We start from the raw sequence: 18,595 nt of genomic DNA, 5'->3' as shown, positions 1-18,595 counted from the left end.
TGTTATATAAAAGTAAGAAATTTAATCTGATGGTTAAAGAATATTTAGATTTAAGTCCAACGATCAAATGATAGAAAATCTATTTATAGGTGAAGCAAAAATATTCAAATATTGCATCAAATTATTAATAAAATATGTGCGTGTACTACCATACGTTTTTCACACATTCTATACCTATTCTTTTTTCATTATTTGAAACTTGGGTTTTTAATTGTAATAATGACAAGGTATCGTCCAGATGAGCCTCATTTTTAATATCTGTCGAATGAACGCATCCTGTTCGTAGTTAGCAATGAACGCACCTCGGCAGCGAGGAGCATGAAGTCGTCGGAGATGTCGACGAGGCCGGCGCAGATGATGCCGAGCGCCAGGCCCGGGAAGATGTAGGCGTTGTTGCCCTGGCCCGGCCGCAGCACGCGACCGTCCTTGGCGCGGTAGTCGGGGAACGGCGAGCCCGACGCGAAGATGGCGCGGTCCTACACACGACACGCGGCCCGCGTGAGACTCAGTCTTTGCACCCGTTTGGTCGCAAAAGGTCGCAACGGTCGCACGTCATTTAAAGACGACCGGACCAATTATTATTATAAAACAAAAATCTGATTATATACACTACTGCTGTAAGAATAGTTTGTTCGCGTTAAGAATGCAGTGAGTTGTCATTGTTTACCGGCTTTACTCCGCCCCCTGATCAATCAAATCTCTTTTAACAGCAGGGTGAAGATGTATGCATATTTGTGTTAAAATTCCAACAAATTATATTTTTTTTAAATACTAAGTATAATGAATTTAAAAAATACACTTTAAAGTAAAAAATCGAATCGGGGTGTTTATTCAACAAAATTCTTGACACTATATACAATCGTTTGCGAATCTTGCCATCGCGATGTAGAAATTTACATATTTTACCATAACGTCATCTAGTAGCTATAGGTTACATAAATTATTAGGTGTACACTGTACAGCTTGAATAAATGAAATATAGATATATAAATAAACAAAATTTATATTAATAAAATATCAGTTAATAATTAATTAAATGTGAATTTGACTTTGTAATTTGAAAAGATTTGATTGGTCAAAGGGGGCGGAGTCAGGCCGGTAAACAGAGACAACTCACTGCATTCTTAACGCGAACAGACTATACTGAGATTTCGCGATGGATCACTCTGTGCGTTCGCTAGCGAGTGGCATGAGGTACATACGTCGGTGTTCCCGTAGGCCTCCTCCGCAGTGCACTCCGCCTTGCTGGTGGGGTTGGAGAGCGCGAAGATGACGGGCCGGTCGTTGTTCTCGCCCATGGCGCGCAGGATGTCGGCGGTGAAGGCGCCTCCGATGGCCGCCGCGCCTATGTGAGAGATTCGGGACACTCTATACTGTTACTTCATAGATTTGTCTGTCTACGATACCAATTTCTTAAACCGCCAATATTCAACCAACAAAGGCAACTAAAGTATACGCCGCTTGTAAACAACGACGAAATCCAGCTTTTAAATAAATCATAGTTTACGTTTAAATCAACGGACAGGCTCACCGATGAGTACAGATGGTTTCGCAACGTTGACTACTTCGGCGAGGGTGCGAATGGGCGGGCAGTTCTTCGCAAATTTCTCCTTGTGCTCGTTGAGACCGCCCTCGGGTCTGTTCTTCACGATAAGACCCTTAGAATCCACCATCCAGATGCGATTGCGAGCATCCGCTTCAGTGGTACCTTCGGCTTTCATGGCCATCACGCACAATTCCGCGATACCTAAAGACGCCTGTTGATGAATAAAAGTTTTTTAATCCTTGAAGGGTTTGTCGTGAAATATGTTTTAGAAATTGTAATTTAATCATGACAATGGTGAATAGAATTAAAAAGGGTATGTTGCAATAAAATTTATATAAACCTAATCATTTGAAATCATGTTATCTAAGTAAATATAAATGAAAATATTATGCGGCAGTTAAATAAATAATGACAGCGATTGTAGAAATACCGCTAGTTATCTCGAGATAAGTTAAGATTGTCTCGTACATAATATTAGCAAAACTATTCTATCATCAATAGTAGACAAGACAATTCTTTTTAGTGAGAAATTTTTCATAAAATATCGCAAGGAAATGCGGCGTTATTCAATAGCGTAAATCCCATAATCATTCGCCACCTGCGAGTCCAAATGGCCCTATGGTCTATAAGGTCCGGAAAGTGGTTACCTCTCCGGCGCCCTGGAACACGAAGGTGTTGTTGGACAGGCGCGTGCCCGTGACGCGCAGCGACGCCAGCAGGCCGGCCACCGCCACCGCCGCCGTGCCCTGGATGTCGTCGTTGAAAGTGCAGTACCTGCGGGAGTCGAGATGGCCCAGTGGTTAGAACGCGTGCATCTTAACCGATGATTGCGGGTTCAAACCCAGGCAAGCACCGCTGATTCATGTGCTTAATTTGTCTTTATAATTCATCTCGTGCTCAGCGGTGAAGGAAAACATCGTGAGGAAACCTGCATGTGACAAATTTCATAGAAATTCTGCCACATGTGTATTCCACCAACCCGCATTGGAACAGCGTGGTGGAATATGTTTCAAACCTTCTCCTCAAAGGGAGAGGAGGCCTTTAGCCCAGCAGTGGGAATTTACAGGCTGTTGTTGTTGTTTTTGTTGTTGGACGACTGACTTTAAATGTAATCGCGCCTACGTTCTGAGTTACGTGCTCCCTTCGTTTTACAGTTAGCATTGTAGGATGAGATCAAAGTGTGCTCACTTTCCACGGTACTTCTCTAGCAGTCGGAAGGCGTTCGCGTTGCCGAAGTCCTCGAACTGTATGAGGCAGTTCTGGCCGAAGCGCTGCACGACGGCTTGCATGAACTCGTCGATGAACTCGTCGTAGGCGGCGCCGCGGACGCGCTTCTGACGCAGACCGATGTACAGCGGGTCGTCCAACATCGTCTGCGTGTTCGTGCCCACGTCTGTAAGGATGCGGAAAATATTTTTAATAGAAATTATAACTTTCCTTTCTTAAAAAAGCACTCAATGTGTGTAACTCTTTATAGATCAAACAATGAAGATTTTTTTTCAATTAGAAATTAACTTAAACTGAAACTATTAATTACATAATATATAAGGTTTAAAAGCTATAATATTATGTTTAAAACAGTGAGCTAACTGTAAATAAAGATGTCTTAATTTTAACTAATATTTTTTTACCTATATTTTTTAATTTTAACTAATATTTTTTTACCTATAATTTTATTAATTTATAAATGATTAAGAAAAAGAAACTCACCAAGTGTAATAGGCAGGCACTGGTGTGGCTTGATACCAGCGAGCGCAGTGTAGAGCGACAACTTGCCCACGGGAATACCCATACCGCAGGCGCCCAAGTCTCCCAGGCCCAGGATACGTTCACCGTCTGTTACTACGATAGCGCGTACGTCGGTTTCGGGCCTGATGTTAGTAATAAAAGATAAATTTATTTTAACATCGCAGCTAAAGGTTTTAGTGAATAAATTTCAGAAGCAATCATTTTTCAAACATTATCGTACACAATGTTATATGCGGTTTCGTTATGATTATTCAAGAACCTTCACTATATTTGAGTATAAAATTTAATACTCATCAGGTTCAAGTTTGGAGCTTATTCTACAAATCTGTTAGAGGACATTATTCATGTATCACGTGTGTTTGGTCGCCTGAAAACTCGGCGGCGCTTGTCTTGTATACTAATGATCTTCGGCTAAGATTATCTAGCTAATCTAATGATCACTACAGACTCTTCTTAATTTGCATAAAACTAAATAAAAATTAAAAAAAAAACAAAACATACCAGTTCTTTAATATATCATATATGTGTCCCTTGTCGTTGATGGTGATAAAGAGACCGCGCGGTCGGCGATACACCAGCCCATACTTCTGACACGCGAGACCCACAGTTGGCGTGTACACTATAGGCATCATTTCCGCTACGTTTTCCCCGACGAATCGGTAGAAAAGATGCTCGTTACGATCCTTAAAGAAAAGATTCACTATTAGATTGTAAAAACATGAAAAAAGCGATTAACATTTCAGCTATAGAAACCTTGAGAGATACCCTCAAATTTTTAGGTCACAATAAGTGAATATCTCTAAACCGAAAAGTACAGTGTTCTCTGCTACATACTAGAGCTCTATTACTGTGTTAAAAAGAAGAAACGCATTTGTCCTTTCTAAGTTTTATAAACAAGAATCTAAGATTATCAGTAGTCCTTGTAGACACTTTCGCATTCCTATTAGTTAATACTCATTATTTCACTTCATAAATTTGGCGGAGAAACATAAATTGCCAATAATGTATGTTTTTACAGAATGGCTATGCTAACTACGATTTGCATTTTATGTAATGTTTCTTATGAAATAGTATTACATGAATCACATTACTTATTAAAATTTTATCCTATACAACTTCAGAAAGTATTTATAGGTACTTAAGTGTTTACTGTTCATTAGATCCTTATTATAAAATGTATTTATCTAATCTTATTATTTAAAATAAACATAACATTAATGTTATCATCTGTTTAGAAATTATAAACATCAACAGAGTTACGTGAGGTACGTTATGACGTAGTCACGTAGCATTACGTTAACTACGTGTACCACCGAGAGGGGAGAGGTGCCGATGTTTTTTGTAGGACCGGTAAAACTACTAATTGTTATGTCAAATATAATTATATAATTGACACATTTAACTATTGATTTATACTAATTATTAATATAGACTTATCCGTCATATATTATGTATAGTGCTGTGGCATACCTACTATCAAATATAATATTGACAACCAATCTAATAATTACATCCTTATAATAAAATATGATGTAATTTTGACATAGACAATTTATCTACTTTTTACTAATCTGTCATAATGGTCCACTAAATATTAAGGCAAATTCCATGTATGTTCAATTAAATCATTATGATATAGAAAAATATCTTCTATAACTTTTTCTGAATCTGATCGACCGACAATTAATATTTATTTTTATCTTTCTCTGTCTCTCTCACACACACCTTTTTTTACTTCGACTTAAGAATATACACAGTAGGACACAACTTAGATGTAGCATCGGTAAAATTCGTAAAGCCGATTACCGCCGATTTACTTAATACGGATGTGATCAGTTTTACGAATTTTGCCGATGCTGCATCTAAGTTGTGTCGTACTGTACTTGCTAAAACAATATAAGTATAAAAAAAATGAACAGTAGTAGTACTCACAAGCAATCCCATCAGGTAGATATACTTGTTCAGGGGATCCTCATACCGGTCGAAAGACAGCTTGCACAGCTCCACCTGCTCTTCTTGACTCTTCACCCTCGGGGGCAACAGGCCGTGGATGCCCATCGCTTGACGCTCCTCAATTGTGAACGCCATACCCTGTGACAACAGAACGGTGGTTAGATGAAATATGAAATGGTTTATTTAATATATCTACAATAAAAATAGTACTTGGGCAGATATCTTATCACATTTTATTTTATTTTTGTAACATAGAATTAAAACAACAGTTACTACGCCTTAATTGTCTAGGAGTCTAGAAAATAGTTCACACATTAAATAATATTGATTTCAATAAAACATTCAATTTTATCGGAATTAATAACTTTATTGATTGAGTTTTGCTGACTATATATCACAGTAGAACATAAAGTGCTAATCTTAAACATCTTGATACTTGAGCCTATTTCGTTACAAATTCAATTTCATTATGAAAACGGAAATTTATTTACTGCTTATTTGCGTTACTGTCATTTAAAAATCCTTTTTCTACTTATGTTATATTAGGTATAAAACATTTTTAAAATCGTTAACATTCGGTGGTAGAATAATTGATAGTACGTTGACCCAAACAAGCCGGACTCACTCTCGAAGTCCTAGGTACTATTGTTAAAACGTAAATACACAAAATCTCCGGAGAAAAGTTTATTTTCGGACGATTTGTATGAAACGTTCCAGAACTTACGGACGGAGTCAACTGTGAATGACGTAATAAAGGTGACCGCGTTTGTAATGGTAAAACCAAGCTTGAACTATCAATTAAATTATTTTATGACCTACCATTACCTATCGGTAGCAATTACAGCTACATATACAGACTGAAAAGAATTCACTTGATATATGTAATTAGTAATCTATACTAATACTATATTAAGTAACTATGTTTGTATGTTAAGTAACTATGTTGACAGACCGACAGTCTGTCTGTCACTCTTTCACGACCAAACCATTGCACCGAATTTGATGAAATTTGGTATAAAGCTACGCTAACTACTAAGGACAAAGGCTACTTCTTTTGCCTAACACGCGAACGATGCCGCGGGCAAAAACTAGTAGGTAATCCATAAGTTAGTTTATAATGTTAAAACTTGCCTTTTGTTTATTTTATAATATTGAAGTACATAATAACTTCCATAGTAAGACAATAAAGGCAATTTTGGTGTTCATTCCGTAATTAAGCAATAAATTTTGAATGAACAGCTGAACACCGAAATGAATATTTTTTACACAGCTTTCCGCAATATTTCGTCAGACTAAATTAACCCGCGACGACAATGAGTAATAGATGTTGTTTCCTGTTCCATTGTCCGCGGACTTGGAAATCACGCTAATAAGGATTTGTTGTTGAAACGAAATTCTTTAGTCACAAGTAACATGAGAATATGCGAGTACTCGGATGTCCTAAATTATAAATTACGACATACTTGATGACGAGTCTTCAGATGCTATTGACAATTTAATGTATTGACAACGGAACATTAAAATTCACATAATTACGTATGTATGGAAATTATTTATGCTTTAACTCAGTAAGTAAGCAAAACAATGTCAATATTATTCAAATCGGAATAAAATTCCATCTACCTGACATTAAACAATTTATCCGATACTATTGCACGTATGTAAATTAAAAAAATATATATATGTATGGTTATTTATTTCTAACGATTGTTTTGATTTTTTTAAATCGTATTCCGTTATATGAATTATCTACGTACTTAACTACAATTAAATTAATTCACTATTTTTCCAGCAAATAAATAATGATTAAACAAATATGCTAAGTTATTAATAAACTTTCCATTGAAAAATCACTCGTATTTAATATTAATAAACATTTACACATTACTGCAAATCTTCTTATAGTATGTTTATTAAATTAACATGGCATAGTAGGTATATTTCCTTTGCCTTTAATATCACGACATACATTTGACGTATCATAATATAAATGTTACCGGAGGCGTGGCTGTGACGTAGCAAACGGTGTTTTTGTCGTGCTTTGCATGTATGGGCCAATGTTCTGACTTAATATTGTGCAAACAGTTTTTTTGTTCTATGACATATTAAACTTATTCCATATTCATAAGAACTAATAATTATAATTCAGGCATTATAGATTCACTTGATACTTACATATACATACATATTAAATATAAAATTACAAAGGTAAATTAAACGTATAAGTATTGAAAAATATAAAAATGTTTAACTTTCTTTTACTCTCAAAATTTTTTTTTTGCTTTATCATTAAACTTATATAGAAACTACTTATTCAATAAGTAAGTGAGACGATGTCACAGATAATAAAGAAGACGCACATCTTAATAGATGATGAGTTCAAATTCGGGCAAGCATCTATTAGATATGGTGTTTAATGTATGTTCCGGTTTGAAAGATACGTTCACCAATGTCCCATTAGGTGACTGATTTGCCTTTCCGCCTAGGAATATTCATAAGTTATTACAAAATTAGTTACTAAGCTACCAACATTGTTAACGCCTTAAAAATAAATCATTATAGATATAAAATATGAGTCGATAGAATATAAAGATTTATTAAGCTATAAAAAAACCTTCTAACCCGTGAATCATGCGCCGCCAAGCTATCCGGTATAGAATAAACTTCTCGTCGAGGCGTCAGTTGCCACCAATCACGCTCCATTTTATATTTCGTCTTCGTCAATACTTCATCCTCGAACGACTTTATAAATCCTTCCAATTTAGATAATATTTCACTCTACTTTAAATCCACTCTCAGTAAATATTATCAAGAATTCGAAAATACGGTTTTCAACGGTTTTCCAGTAACTAGCGTTCAGAAACAAATATTTATATATTTGCTCCGTTTTAAATAACTTGTACACTGATTTGTAAAAATATTATGAAAAATTAAATTATTTAAAAGCAAATAGTTATAATATGTAGATGAACTTTTAATAATAGCAATAATCAGTAATGATTCCCAAATCGCTAAAAGGCCGTTTAAAATTTATTTATTTGTGGGTTATATTATGCCTAATAATATATTCGCGGAAATACATTATGTAACGAATCTGAATCTGTATAATTTCTGGTGTTTCACAAACAGTCATGTCATGTGATATCAACGTTTGCAAATGGACTAAAAGCTTCGTGAAAATGTTTTAACAACCGGTCATGAGTACGTGATAACAAATTTATTAGAAAATGCAGCCGTATGTCTGAGGCTACGATCAATAACACACGGTCACACGGTGTAGATATGCGTTATGTAGGAACAATACTTGTAGTATATAGTATAGAACTATGTCACACGAAGAAAATAAAGGAACGTTCTAAAGTAGGTACTTAGGAAAAATATTTTTAGCAAAATCTTTTTCCATGCTTCCGAATTTCTATTTATTATCAATATCCGCTGTCGGTTCGTTCATCACGACTAAACTACGAAGGCATATATATATATAGATAAATAGATTACGCAGTTTAGTAACAGCCCAGATTACATATGAGTTCATTGTTAGTGTTTGTTGATAGGTTTAACTTCGCCAAAAAAACGAGAACAATTTTTTTTTTTTGTGAATATTGCTGTCATATGAAACTTCATAGAGTTTTCATTCTAGAATAGAACATATTATATTTTTCATTGAAGTTTGAAAAAAAATATGTACACCATTTTCTTGCCAGCAACTACGTACGTTGAGATATACCTACTATGCATTATCGTTAATAGATAGATTTAAAATATCGTCATTCGAGTTAAGTTTTTTTTATACGATAACGATACTTGGTATTAGTTATGCTTTAATGAATATCAGTATTACCTCGTTCGTCATCAACAAATCATTTAAAAATGACATCTAACGTACCATGCGGTCACTGTGACGCCCGGGGCGGCATAAATACACTCGGGTTCGCTCCACATAACTTATTGCCGAGATTAAGGTCAAAGCTTTTGGAGGCTTTGTGGCATATTGAAGGTTGTAATAAAAGTATTACTGCTTTGTATGAAGGTTCTGTTTGAATGTCAAGAGACAAGTTCATTTGGGCCGACGTCGATTACATGTAATCGTGACTTCTCTATATTACAGTGAATTATAAGAAATCATTATATATCAGTTAAGATACAGATTATTTTAAATAAGAATAATTATGGTTAGTAGAATTAAAGTAATATTATTTTTATATGACTTGCGAAATATTAAGAACAAAAAGAAAATCAATTATTTAAGTTTTAACCCTAATTCGTATCTGAATTAAGCGTATCAACTAATTGACGTGACACTGACCGTAATATCTTATAATACTATGTCAAGTGCAAAGTTTTTGCGAGCTGCAACAGGTGTTTTGAGAGCACGGTAGATTACTTAACAGTGACGTCACAAGGAGGTGAGGCAATCTATCAAGAAATACGTTTGAAGTTAAAGCAATCGTTTACAATTCATATATGTATATTTCACGGACTTTCGTTCTACTCCAGTTTTCTTGAAGTTTTGCAACGCGACATGTTCCGTGTAACGTGACTTACGCGCTCATGATCACAAAAAATATTTTCTATTCTCGTAACATACATACTTTACTCGTTTTTTTATTAAAACAATAAATATAATGTTTTTTCATACGATAATACATTTTAGCACAATATAAACGTCCCAATATTGTATTATCCACCTATCTTTGTCTATTCATAATGTTTATGTCTTTATGTATGTAATGTATGTCATATAAAACGTTGACTTTCGTTGAACGACTGCAATGGGTAATTTATATTTTTATTAGTTGTTCATTGCATAAATTTAAAAACTATATATGGTATATCACTTTTGCATATATATATTATTCGCTAATCACTTAGTAAAACAACTTGCGCGGAGTTAAATTAAAATAACTTTAACTTATTACTACTTGACAAAAAAATCGGCAAATAAATTATGCTTCATTATATAGTATTTTTTCAAGAAGAAAAGAGAATCCTCAAAAATCTTTTAATGATGTATTTGTTATTATTTTTATAAATAATTAAAAGACTGGCTTTTTAACTTCCTTTAATTAACCGTCATACGCTGTGGCGTACTTAATCTCTTAGTGCTAGATTTTTATATATATGTAAATGTACATCTGCTCGCGTACTACTCGTTTTTTTTTTCGTAACACTCTGACGACATGAACAAAGAAACTACTTCCAAGTGTTCATTCACAAACTTAAACATAAATACTTCTATGTGTGTATAAATTAGTGTTTTCTCTGCAATACATCATGATTCAACGCGGTTCCAATTTTACGCATCACTTATCATTACTATCACACAGTTACCATGTGTGTCTGCGATAAGTGTCACCTGCCCATACAATCACAACAAAACAGGCATTTGTTTTTGATTTAATCACAACATTATTTCATACAATCGAACTACAATACACTATTGTTTAATTATTATTTGTATCAATTGCTGTATATAGCTAACTATATAAGATACATTTTTAAAATATATAAGTAATAATTGTTTTGTAGGTTCGAAAAAAAAAATAGCATACTTCTTAAACTATGATGTAAATTAAGTTAGGAAGTAAAGTATTTCGTATTTACAAAAACCTCTCGAACAAAAGTAATTATAAAAGAAATAACTTCATCAGTTTACAGCTGGAATAAAATTAATTCAGTGTCACTCGGTATAATGTCTAACATTAAGTTGATGTCAGAACATTTGCCGTTTTGAAATAGAGGATTAGCTTTGACTTGAATAATTACACAGGATTATCCGGAAATTAAACGTAGATTAGAATATAGTATATTTATCAAAATTTAAGCATCAATATTTTTTTATGGTTTAGGTTGGCGGACGAGCATATGGGCCACCTGATGGTAAGTGGTCACCATCACCCATGGACAATGACGCTGTAAGAAATATTAACTATTCCTTGGGAACTAAGATGTTATGTCCCTTGTGCCTGTAGTTACACTGGCTCACTCACCTTTCAAAACGGAACACAACAATACTGAGTACTGTTATTTTGCGGTTGAATAACTGATGAGTGGGTGGTACCTACCCAGACGGGCTTGCACAAAGCCCTACCATCAAGTATATTTGAAAAGTCTCACGTTTGATCCTGAGCCTTGCTATTACTGTAGCCATTCTTAACACATTATTGATTCCTTAAGAACGGGAATACTAATTTATAACAAAAAAAATTAATAAGCTATTAGTAATTAATTTACGAAACGTTTTATCCTAAACCCATAAATAAAATGCTAATGTATTTTGTTCTCTATTTATTTACTAAAGTGATTATGAATAATTTAACTGTTATTAAGCTCGAGAGAAATTGGAGCATTGTTAATATATTCTCGTTTGAGAGCAGCACACAATGGAAGTAGCCTTTTTTAAAAATTAAAGCAAGGATTTATATGCAAGTATATGAGCTTCAAAAGTAGAACATACAAGACCTACACCTGACCTATTCGGTGTTCGTACAAGGTGGAGCAGTCGATTGATATTGTTAGCTAGCATAATAACCATTCCATTCTGAGACAATTCAACACAATAATATAAATATCAAGATAATATAATGAGAGTTTTTTTTAAATAACCTAGAAAATATTGGCTCCTTTATCATCAAAATATTTTGTGATATTGTGAATATTCTAATAGTTTCACTACCGCCCTAAAGTATATCATATTATAATTAAGTTCCATAATTTGAAGGCATTATTTCTTCGACTTTTTATACCACTAGACTTATTTATTTAAAATACATAATAAATACGATTTTTATTTATGAATCAGTGATCAATTGGAATAAAAGCAAATTCGAAACCTTATATGATATTTGATATATTTTTTATTTCAAAATTTATGTTTAGGTACATAAAAACTCATTATAAACTATTACCGATTGTTTTCTTTCATACCCGTATTAGTAATTTCAATTTATATAATTAATTGTATGATAAATCTTCTTCAAATATTTTTTAAGTAAATATGTATGTAAAATTTTCTACTAATAAGTGTTAAGTAAATATGTGTAATACAGCATTGCAAACATATATCGCGTGACTAATTAAAATAAAGAACTTTATTTGTCTTTAGTTTAATATAAAAACGGGCTTAAATAATACTGCATAATTATTTGTTTAAAGAACACTTGTACACCAGAAAACTCAACGCGTCTTCTTTTATCAATAGCAAATAAAAAACCTACACACTTGGTAGTCACCGGAAAACTAGGATAGCGAAAGCAATTTCCTCAAATCTATATCTGGTTGCCATGGTTACGTTAATCCGTCGTGCCAATATTGCGATAAAAGCACTTTCGTATGCTAATGCTCCATCACGATATAAAAGTATCCGTTGCGATATTCAAACAATGTCGCTTTAACAATACGTCAAGAAAATATAAAAACATATTTTATTTTGGTGCTCTCAATTATAGCCTGGCAATTCCTTCCGGACTGGTCATCAGGTATAAAAAATTATCCTATGTATAGGGAATAATTTAGTTATACACCTAAATTCACCAAATTTAGTTCAGTTGTGATCGTTTGAGCCTACAAGATTAAGACAGACAGACAAACAGATTAACGTCCTTGTTTATAATTTAATCATAATTATTTCGATAACGCTTAGTGATGAAAACAAATTATAAGCCAGTTATTCTCGTATAGTGCAAGCCGAAATCACCCAGTGATTACAACGCGAAGATCACAATCGAAGGTCGCGGATTCTGTCTGATGATTCATATATTTGCTGAAAACTATCATTATCTTTTAGCAGTCAATGATAAAATCAGATAAAACATCAGATCTGATGAGTTCTGATCCATGTACATACATACATACATACATACATACATACATACATCAAACCGCAATTGATTTGTGGAACTAACTCCAAGTAATTATTTCCCTTAGTAACAGTTTTAATGATAGATTTTAAATTACGTGTGAAGGTAAAATTTAATTTGAAAATTTGTATAGAAGCTATAGACAATAGAAGCACTATAAAGGGTTATAGTAGTTTAGTAACTTATCATCTGTTAAGGATGACACTGCAGTAACTAATTAAGTATATTACATAAGTATTTTTAAATAAAGTATTCTATTGTAAGTTACATACGTCTAAAGTTCTTATAGATACGTGAATGGAGATTACGTATTTTTGAAATTCTACAAACGACTTCTAATTTGTTTATGAATACGCTTCACAAAACCAAACACAAATGTGCTAATTATATTACTGGAATTGTTTCAGATATTTCATATTGAATAGAATAATAGTTTTATACACTTCACTAGCTATTATCGTATCCGAATCAAATATCGTTATCGTATCGACGAATGTGAAAAACGCAATATAACGTTTATCAGTTATTAGTTTCATTAATTTGAAAATATCTATCTTTTAATATGGCGGGATACGGTACAGTAACCTTAATAGATTAAGAAATAATAATTTCGTTTCGACACATAAAATATTCGTAGTTATGTATTCCTCTATTCCACTCTCAAGGTTACTTTACGACCACAAACGTAATTATAGATTGATATATTAATCCTATTACCTTGTTTTGTTTAACATAGATTTACTCATTATATACCAACATTTAATAACCTACCTACTAATTATAAAATTTAATCAATAATAGATGCAGACTTCCGTAGAGATAACGTTCTTTCATATCAAAACAGATTGTAATAATTTTACTTTATAGTAGATTTTAATCTATACAAATAAGTATTATAAATGTGAAAGTAACTCTGTCTGTCTATCTGTCGCTGATTCACTACTAAACTAAAAAACCGATTTTGATGAATTTTAATATCAAGCAAATTTGAACACCAATGTAGGATAGGCTACTTTTTATATATTTTTGCCTAACACGAGACAAACAACCATCTAAACGCGAGCGAAGCCGCATGCCATAACTAGTAGAAGATAAATAAATAAGGCATTTCTTAAAAATGGAAACAGGAGTAGTAAAAATATATTTGAAACTTACATCTCATCTCATAACGCGGTAGAACATACTTAGGTATATTTCAAACTGAATTTAGAAGAAAATTTACAACCAACCGTGAATACATTGTGTCTCGTGTCTACTGTGTAGGTTTGAAAACGAAAATACTAAATTCTAATAAGATATCGATCGATCAACAAAACAAATTTAATCGTTGTCAGACATATTCACGTTAAAGTAATAAATGTAATAACTGTCTGTAATGTAAGTTTTAATTATTAAGGAAAATTGATGTCAATTTTTTTTCATTATCTTCATAAAGTGTTATATCATTGCATGATAACGTGAAAAGAAAAATGGCGAGTCATTTTATTATTACTATATTTTATTCCTTTAAAGGTTGCCTTAACAACGAAGTTGATTTCTTTGACTGAAGAGGAATATATTTTTCTATCCTTAACCTTTCCTTCCGCCTACGCCCCTCATTCCGTAGCTCGACAATTTCATTTGAATAATTGTAAATATGTTTAAGAGTGGACCTGTTAACATTTACGTCCCTTCTAAAGGGTCTCGTTTTATTAAGGATTTCCTTTGTTATTTACATTGAGCATTTCATGTATTCTCACAACTCAAACGAGGAACGCTCGCCTTTTTTTATTCAGACAAGCTAATGTTCCATTCATACCATCCACCAGCGTCAGCAATAAGGTGGATTTGACTGGTGTATTGTAATTATGAAATATAGTTTTGGTAGTAGGACTTTGTGCAAGATCGTTTGGGGAGGTACCACCCACTCATTGTATATTCTATCGCCAAACAACAATGCCTAAAGATTGTTGCTATTGTAACTACAATAAAAAGGAACATAATTAATTTCCAAAGGTCTGTGGAAAATTGGCGATGTAAAGAGTTGATAAAATTTCTTAAGGCGCTTATGTCTATAGTTGTCACTTATCAGGTCAGTGGTCAATTTCCTTTAAGTCTCCTATAGCTGATTAATGGCCGAACCTAAGGTGAGAAGGTTTTAAGCAAGACACGAGTTGAATTCAAAGTCATTGAAGCTCAGTGTTTCTTACCAGTAACAAAAATTAACTTTTCATGTTTTATGTTTTTATCATCTAGCAGAACTAAGAATTATAATAAAATTTATTTAATTATTACCCACTTCAAATATTTTAATTGTGCTCGTTTCTATTTGTCGAGTTAAACTCAAGACAAAAAAAAAACATAGATTATTTTAGTGTGCATTTCACACTTTCTCGTAAATTTGTCGAAAAAAAAAAACTTTCAAAAAATCGTCCAATTACAATTGAAAGAGTATCACATAATTAATTAAGATATGAAAACATTTTCTATAAAATTTTTACTTTCTATAAAACAAAATAGAAGCAGTGATTTATCAAATATATTAATAACAGCTGCGTCTATTGTAAATAACGACAGTCGATGTCTTCTCGATTAGATAACAATTCAATGCAGACGGCAGATCTACTTGTTCGATAATTGTACTGTACGTACTGTACTTACTGTACTCGTGCAATTACAAGCAAAAACATTCCTCTTACTAACACACTGATTTATACTTAAACCAAGACATCGATGACGACTGGTGTTAACAGGTATAATAATACCAAATATTTACTTATGTAATTGAAAAATATACAAATCGTATTTCATAGTTAAAGTGCTTATAAATTTTAATCATTTAAATTACTTTTACATAATTACACCGATACCTATAATTTATTAGAAACAAAATAGTTCTTTAATATTCCTTCTAACAATTTAGAGATTACTTATTTTAAATCAAATCTAAATGTACCTAGCTGAGTAATATTAAAATAATTTCGATAAAAATATGAGTCTATTTTTGTTATTTTTGTGATAAATAAGTAAATACTATTTCTTTCTTTTAGTTCCTAAAGTGAAACTTTTGAATATATATAAAATTTGAATAACGCTTACGAAATGAGCCCTAAGTCTTTATAATGAGTGTATTCAAATTGAGCCCCCTTCCATAGCCTAGCTTAGTAACCGGCCAGCCGCACTCACTTCAATGAGTATTCGTAAAGGGTTCGAATATGAATACCATTGCCGGCGAGAGTTATTGATTTGATACCATAGCGGCCTCACAAATTCTTACATAACATTAATTTGGTAGCCATGGATACCGTTAACTACCTTTAAGAATCCAAGTGTCATAATATTTACTATGGAAGTTGAATATTTTGCATAGTTACCTATTGTTTACATTGTTATCAGAAGGAAATTATAATTTGATACCACAGTAGCAGACAATGCAGTTTTTAAAGTTTGTTGACATTCCAATCCACGTGAACTTTAGACCGCAAAATTCCAAAACAAACCTTTTCATGTTTGTTTACGTAACGACAATGGCATATTACTACAATGACATTACTGTAAAATAAAAGTGAGTGGGCCAATGACCAACTGATACAATTATACACTTCCGATTGTGAACCATGACCTAGCTGAATAATTAGTAGTCCGCGATATTCTCACCTTGTTGAGTCCGGGGTGCTTCAGGCGGTCGAGACCCGAGAGCCGGCTGTTGGACTGGCCGTCCCCGGAGCCCCAGACACCAATACGATCGCGTTCCATTTCGTACGTACACGTTCTTCCACTGACAGTGAGCGACTGCTTGCTACTGGCGAATTGCGTGTTGTTTTTGTCACGCGGCGCGGGGGGCGCTGGACTCATCGCGGTTTCGCTCCTGGGAAAATAGGAAAATTTTCAGCGATAGCACAGATATGAACCACATTTGCGGTTACCGCTGCTAGATAACAGATGGCGTTAGGTCCTTAACCTTTTATCTGTAACTGATTAAACTAAATATTTTACACTAAGCAAATTACGATTTTTAATTGTTTTTTCAATAAATATATTTCTCTAGGCAATCATTTACCGGTCTAGACCCAAAATAAATAAACTATTTTATTTAAACCTTAAACATAATTAAATATTCGTAAAAAACTTTTTATACCATAACGTCTTTCGAATAAATAATTATATAATATAAGTAATAACAAACATTGTAATTGTTTGCAAATAATTATAATTACAAATGAAATTATTATCCATCGGTTACACCTACGCGCAAAACGACAGTGAAAGGTCAATAGCCTTAATTTTACTATTACATATATTTCATCAATTTACTCACACTTTTATAAAAGGTAATTAAATTTAAATGCTATATTTGCAATTTGTATTTTATGCAACCTTCATAAAACAGTAAGTAGTTATTTTTTGGTGACGTAACGGAATTATATGCGGAAAATCAAGTGTTTTTTCTTTTATATATTTTATTATCAGAGCTTTTTTCTTTTTAGTATCGGAAACTGTCGAGAACCTAATTTAATAAAACTTAATATAATTATGTTTTTAATTAATTAAATATCTTGTAACGCAAAAAGTAAAAGGTGAGAGTGACACAACGTAAATATGTAAATTTGAAATCAGTAACTGTATATTTATGTAACATAATAGAAGAACGATTGTAATCATTATTATAGTAAATAATAATGATTAAGTTGTATACAAAATGCTTTTTTTATAGATATGACAATCAATAAAAAAAAACAGATATGCCAATCATAATTTTCATGTATATAGTCAACCTAACTAGGTACATAGATAACAATTATTATGTATTTTTGCTTGTCTAAAGTAATGGCTGTACTGGTGACGATCTGTGCCTCTTTTCTTTAATATACAATTCTTTACTCTATACATCACGAATCATGCTGCAAAAACGATTATTCTATGTAATGTTTTCTTACCCTACATAAACTCGTCATGATTATGGCAAGATCCATTTATGTCATTATAATGATGAAGAAATATAATCTATCTTCCTAACAAGTTATAATATTGGACTCGAATAAACCTTATAAGAAGCAGTAAGATAATATCTTATGGGATATCAGTTAATCTACCTACGTAAATAAATGTTTATAGTATTCAATTACCTATATACCGAAAACAAAAAGCATTTATTTAATTTATATTACGAACCAGGCTGACAACGGGGCCATCTGAAGTCGTCATCACCATCCATAGACATTCACAAACATCATTGAACCATATGGAAATACACTGACTTACTCACACTTCAAACCCGAACATAAAAACTACTTATTGCTGATCGCCGGTAAAATATATGATGACCGGTAATGACTATACGATTTTAAGTCCTACCACCAAGAAAAACATACTTGGAGAACAATAGGTTTGTTATATATGTTGTAATACGGATACGAATATAGCAGTAACCTTAACGTACTTTTAAAATATCCTGCTTGATGCTTCACCTTATTACTTAATAATTACTCTCGCAACGTAAATGCGCGGC

At 32.9% G+C, this 18,595-nt stretch overlaps 1 protein-coding gene across 3 annotated transcripts in view; it reads right to left on the bottom strand.

Moving 5' to 3' along the window:
* Positions 1-18,595, bottom strand: part of LOC124535099 (NADP-dependent malic enzyme-like) — a 30,906-nt gene that overhangs the window by 1,723 nt on the left and 10,588 nt on the right. For all 3 annotated transcript variants that reach the window (XM_047111164.1, XM_047111165.1, XM_047111163.1), the window contains exons 2-10: positions 16,744-16,954; positions 5,228-5,386; positions 3,797-3,978; positions 3,257-3,417; positions 2,735-2,939; positions 2,194-2,320; positions 1,532-1,757; positions 1,203-1,345; positions 303-476 (exon numbers count right to left, since the gene is read on the bottom strand). In XM_047111164.1, coding sequence (XP_046967120.1) covers positions 303-476; positions 1,203-1,345; positions 1,532-1,757; positions 2,194-2,320; positions 2,735-2,939; positions 3,257-3,417; positions 3,797-3,978; positions 5,228-5,386; positions 16,744-16,954 — 1,588 coding nt within the window. The remainder of the gene's footprint in view (positions 1-302; positions 477-1,202; positions 1,346-1,531; positions 1,758-2,193; positions 2,321-2,734; positions 2,940-3,256; positions 3,418-3,796; positions 3,979-5,227; positions 5,387-16,743; positions 16,955-18,595) is intronic.

This window comes from Vanessa cardui, chromosome 14, assembly GCF_905220365.1.
Source record: "Vanessa cardui chromosome 14, ilVanCard2.1, whole genome shotgun sequence".
NCBI lineage: Eukaryota > Metazoa > Arthropoda > Insecta > Lepidoptera > Nymphalidae > Vanessa > Vanessa cardui.
The sequence above is the reverse complement of the archived record's forward strand: the minus strand, read 5'-3'. Positions and strand labels throughout refer to the sequence as shown.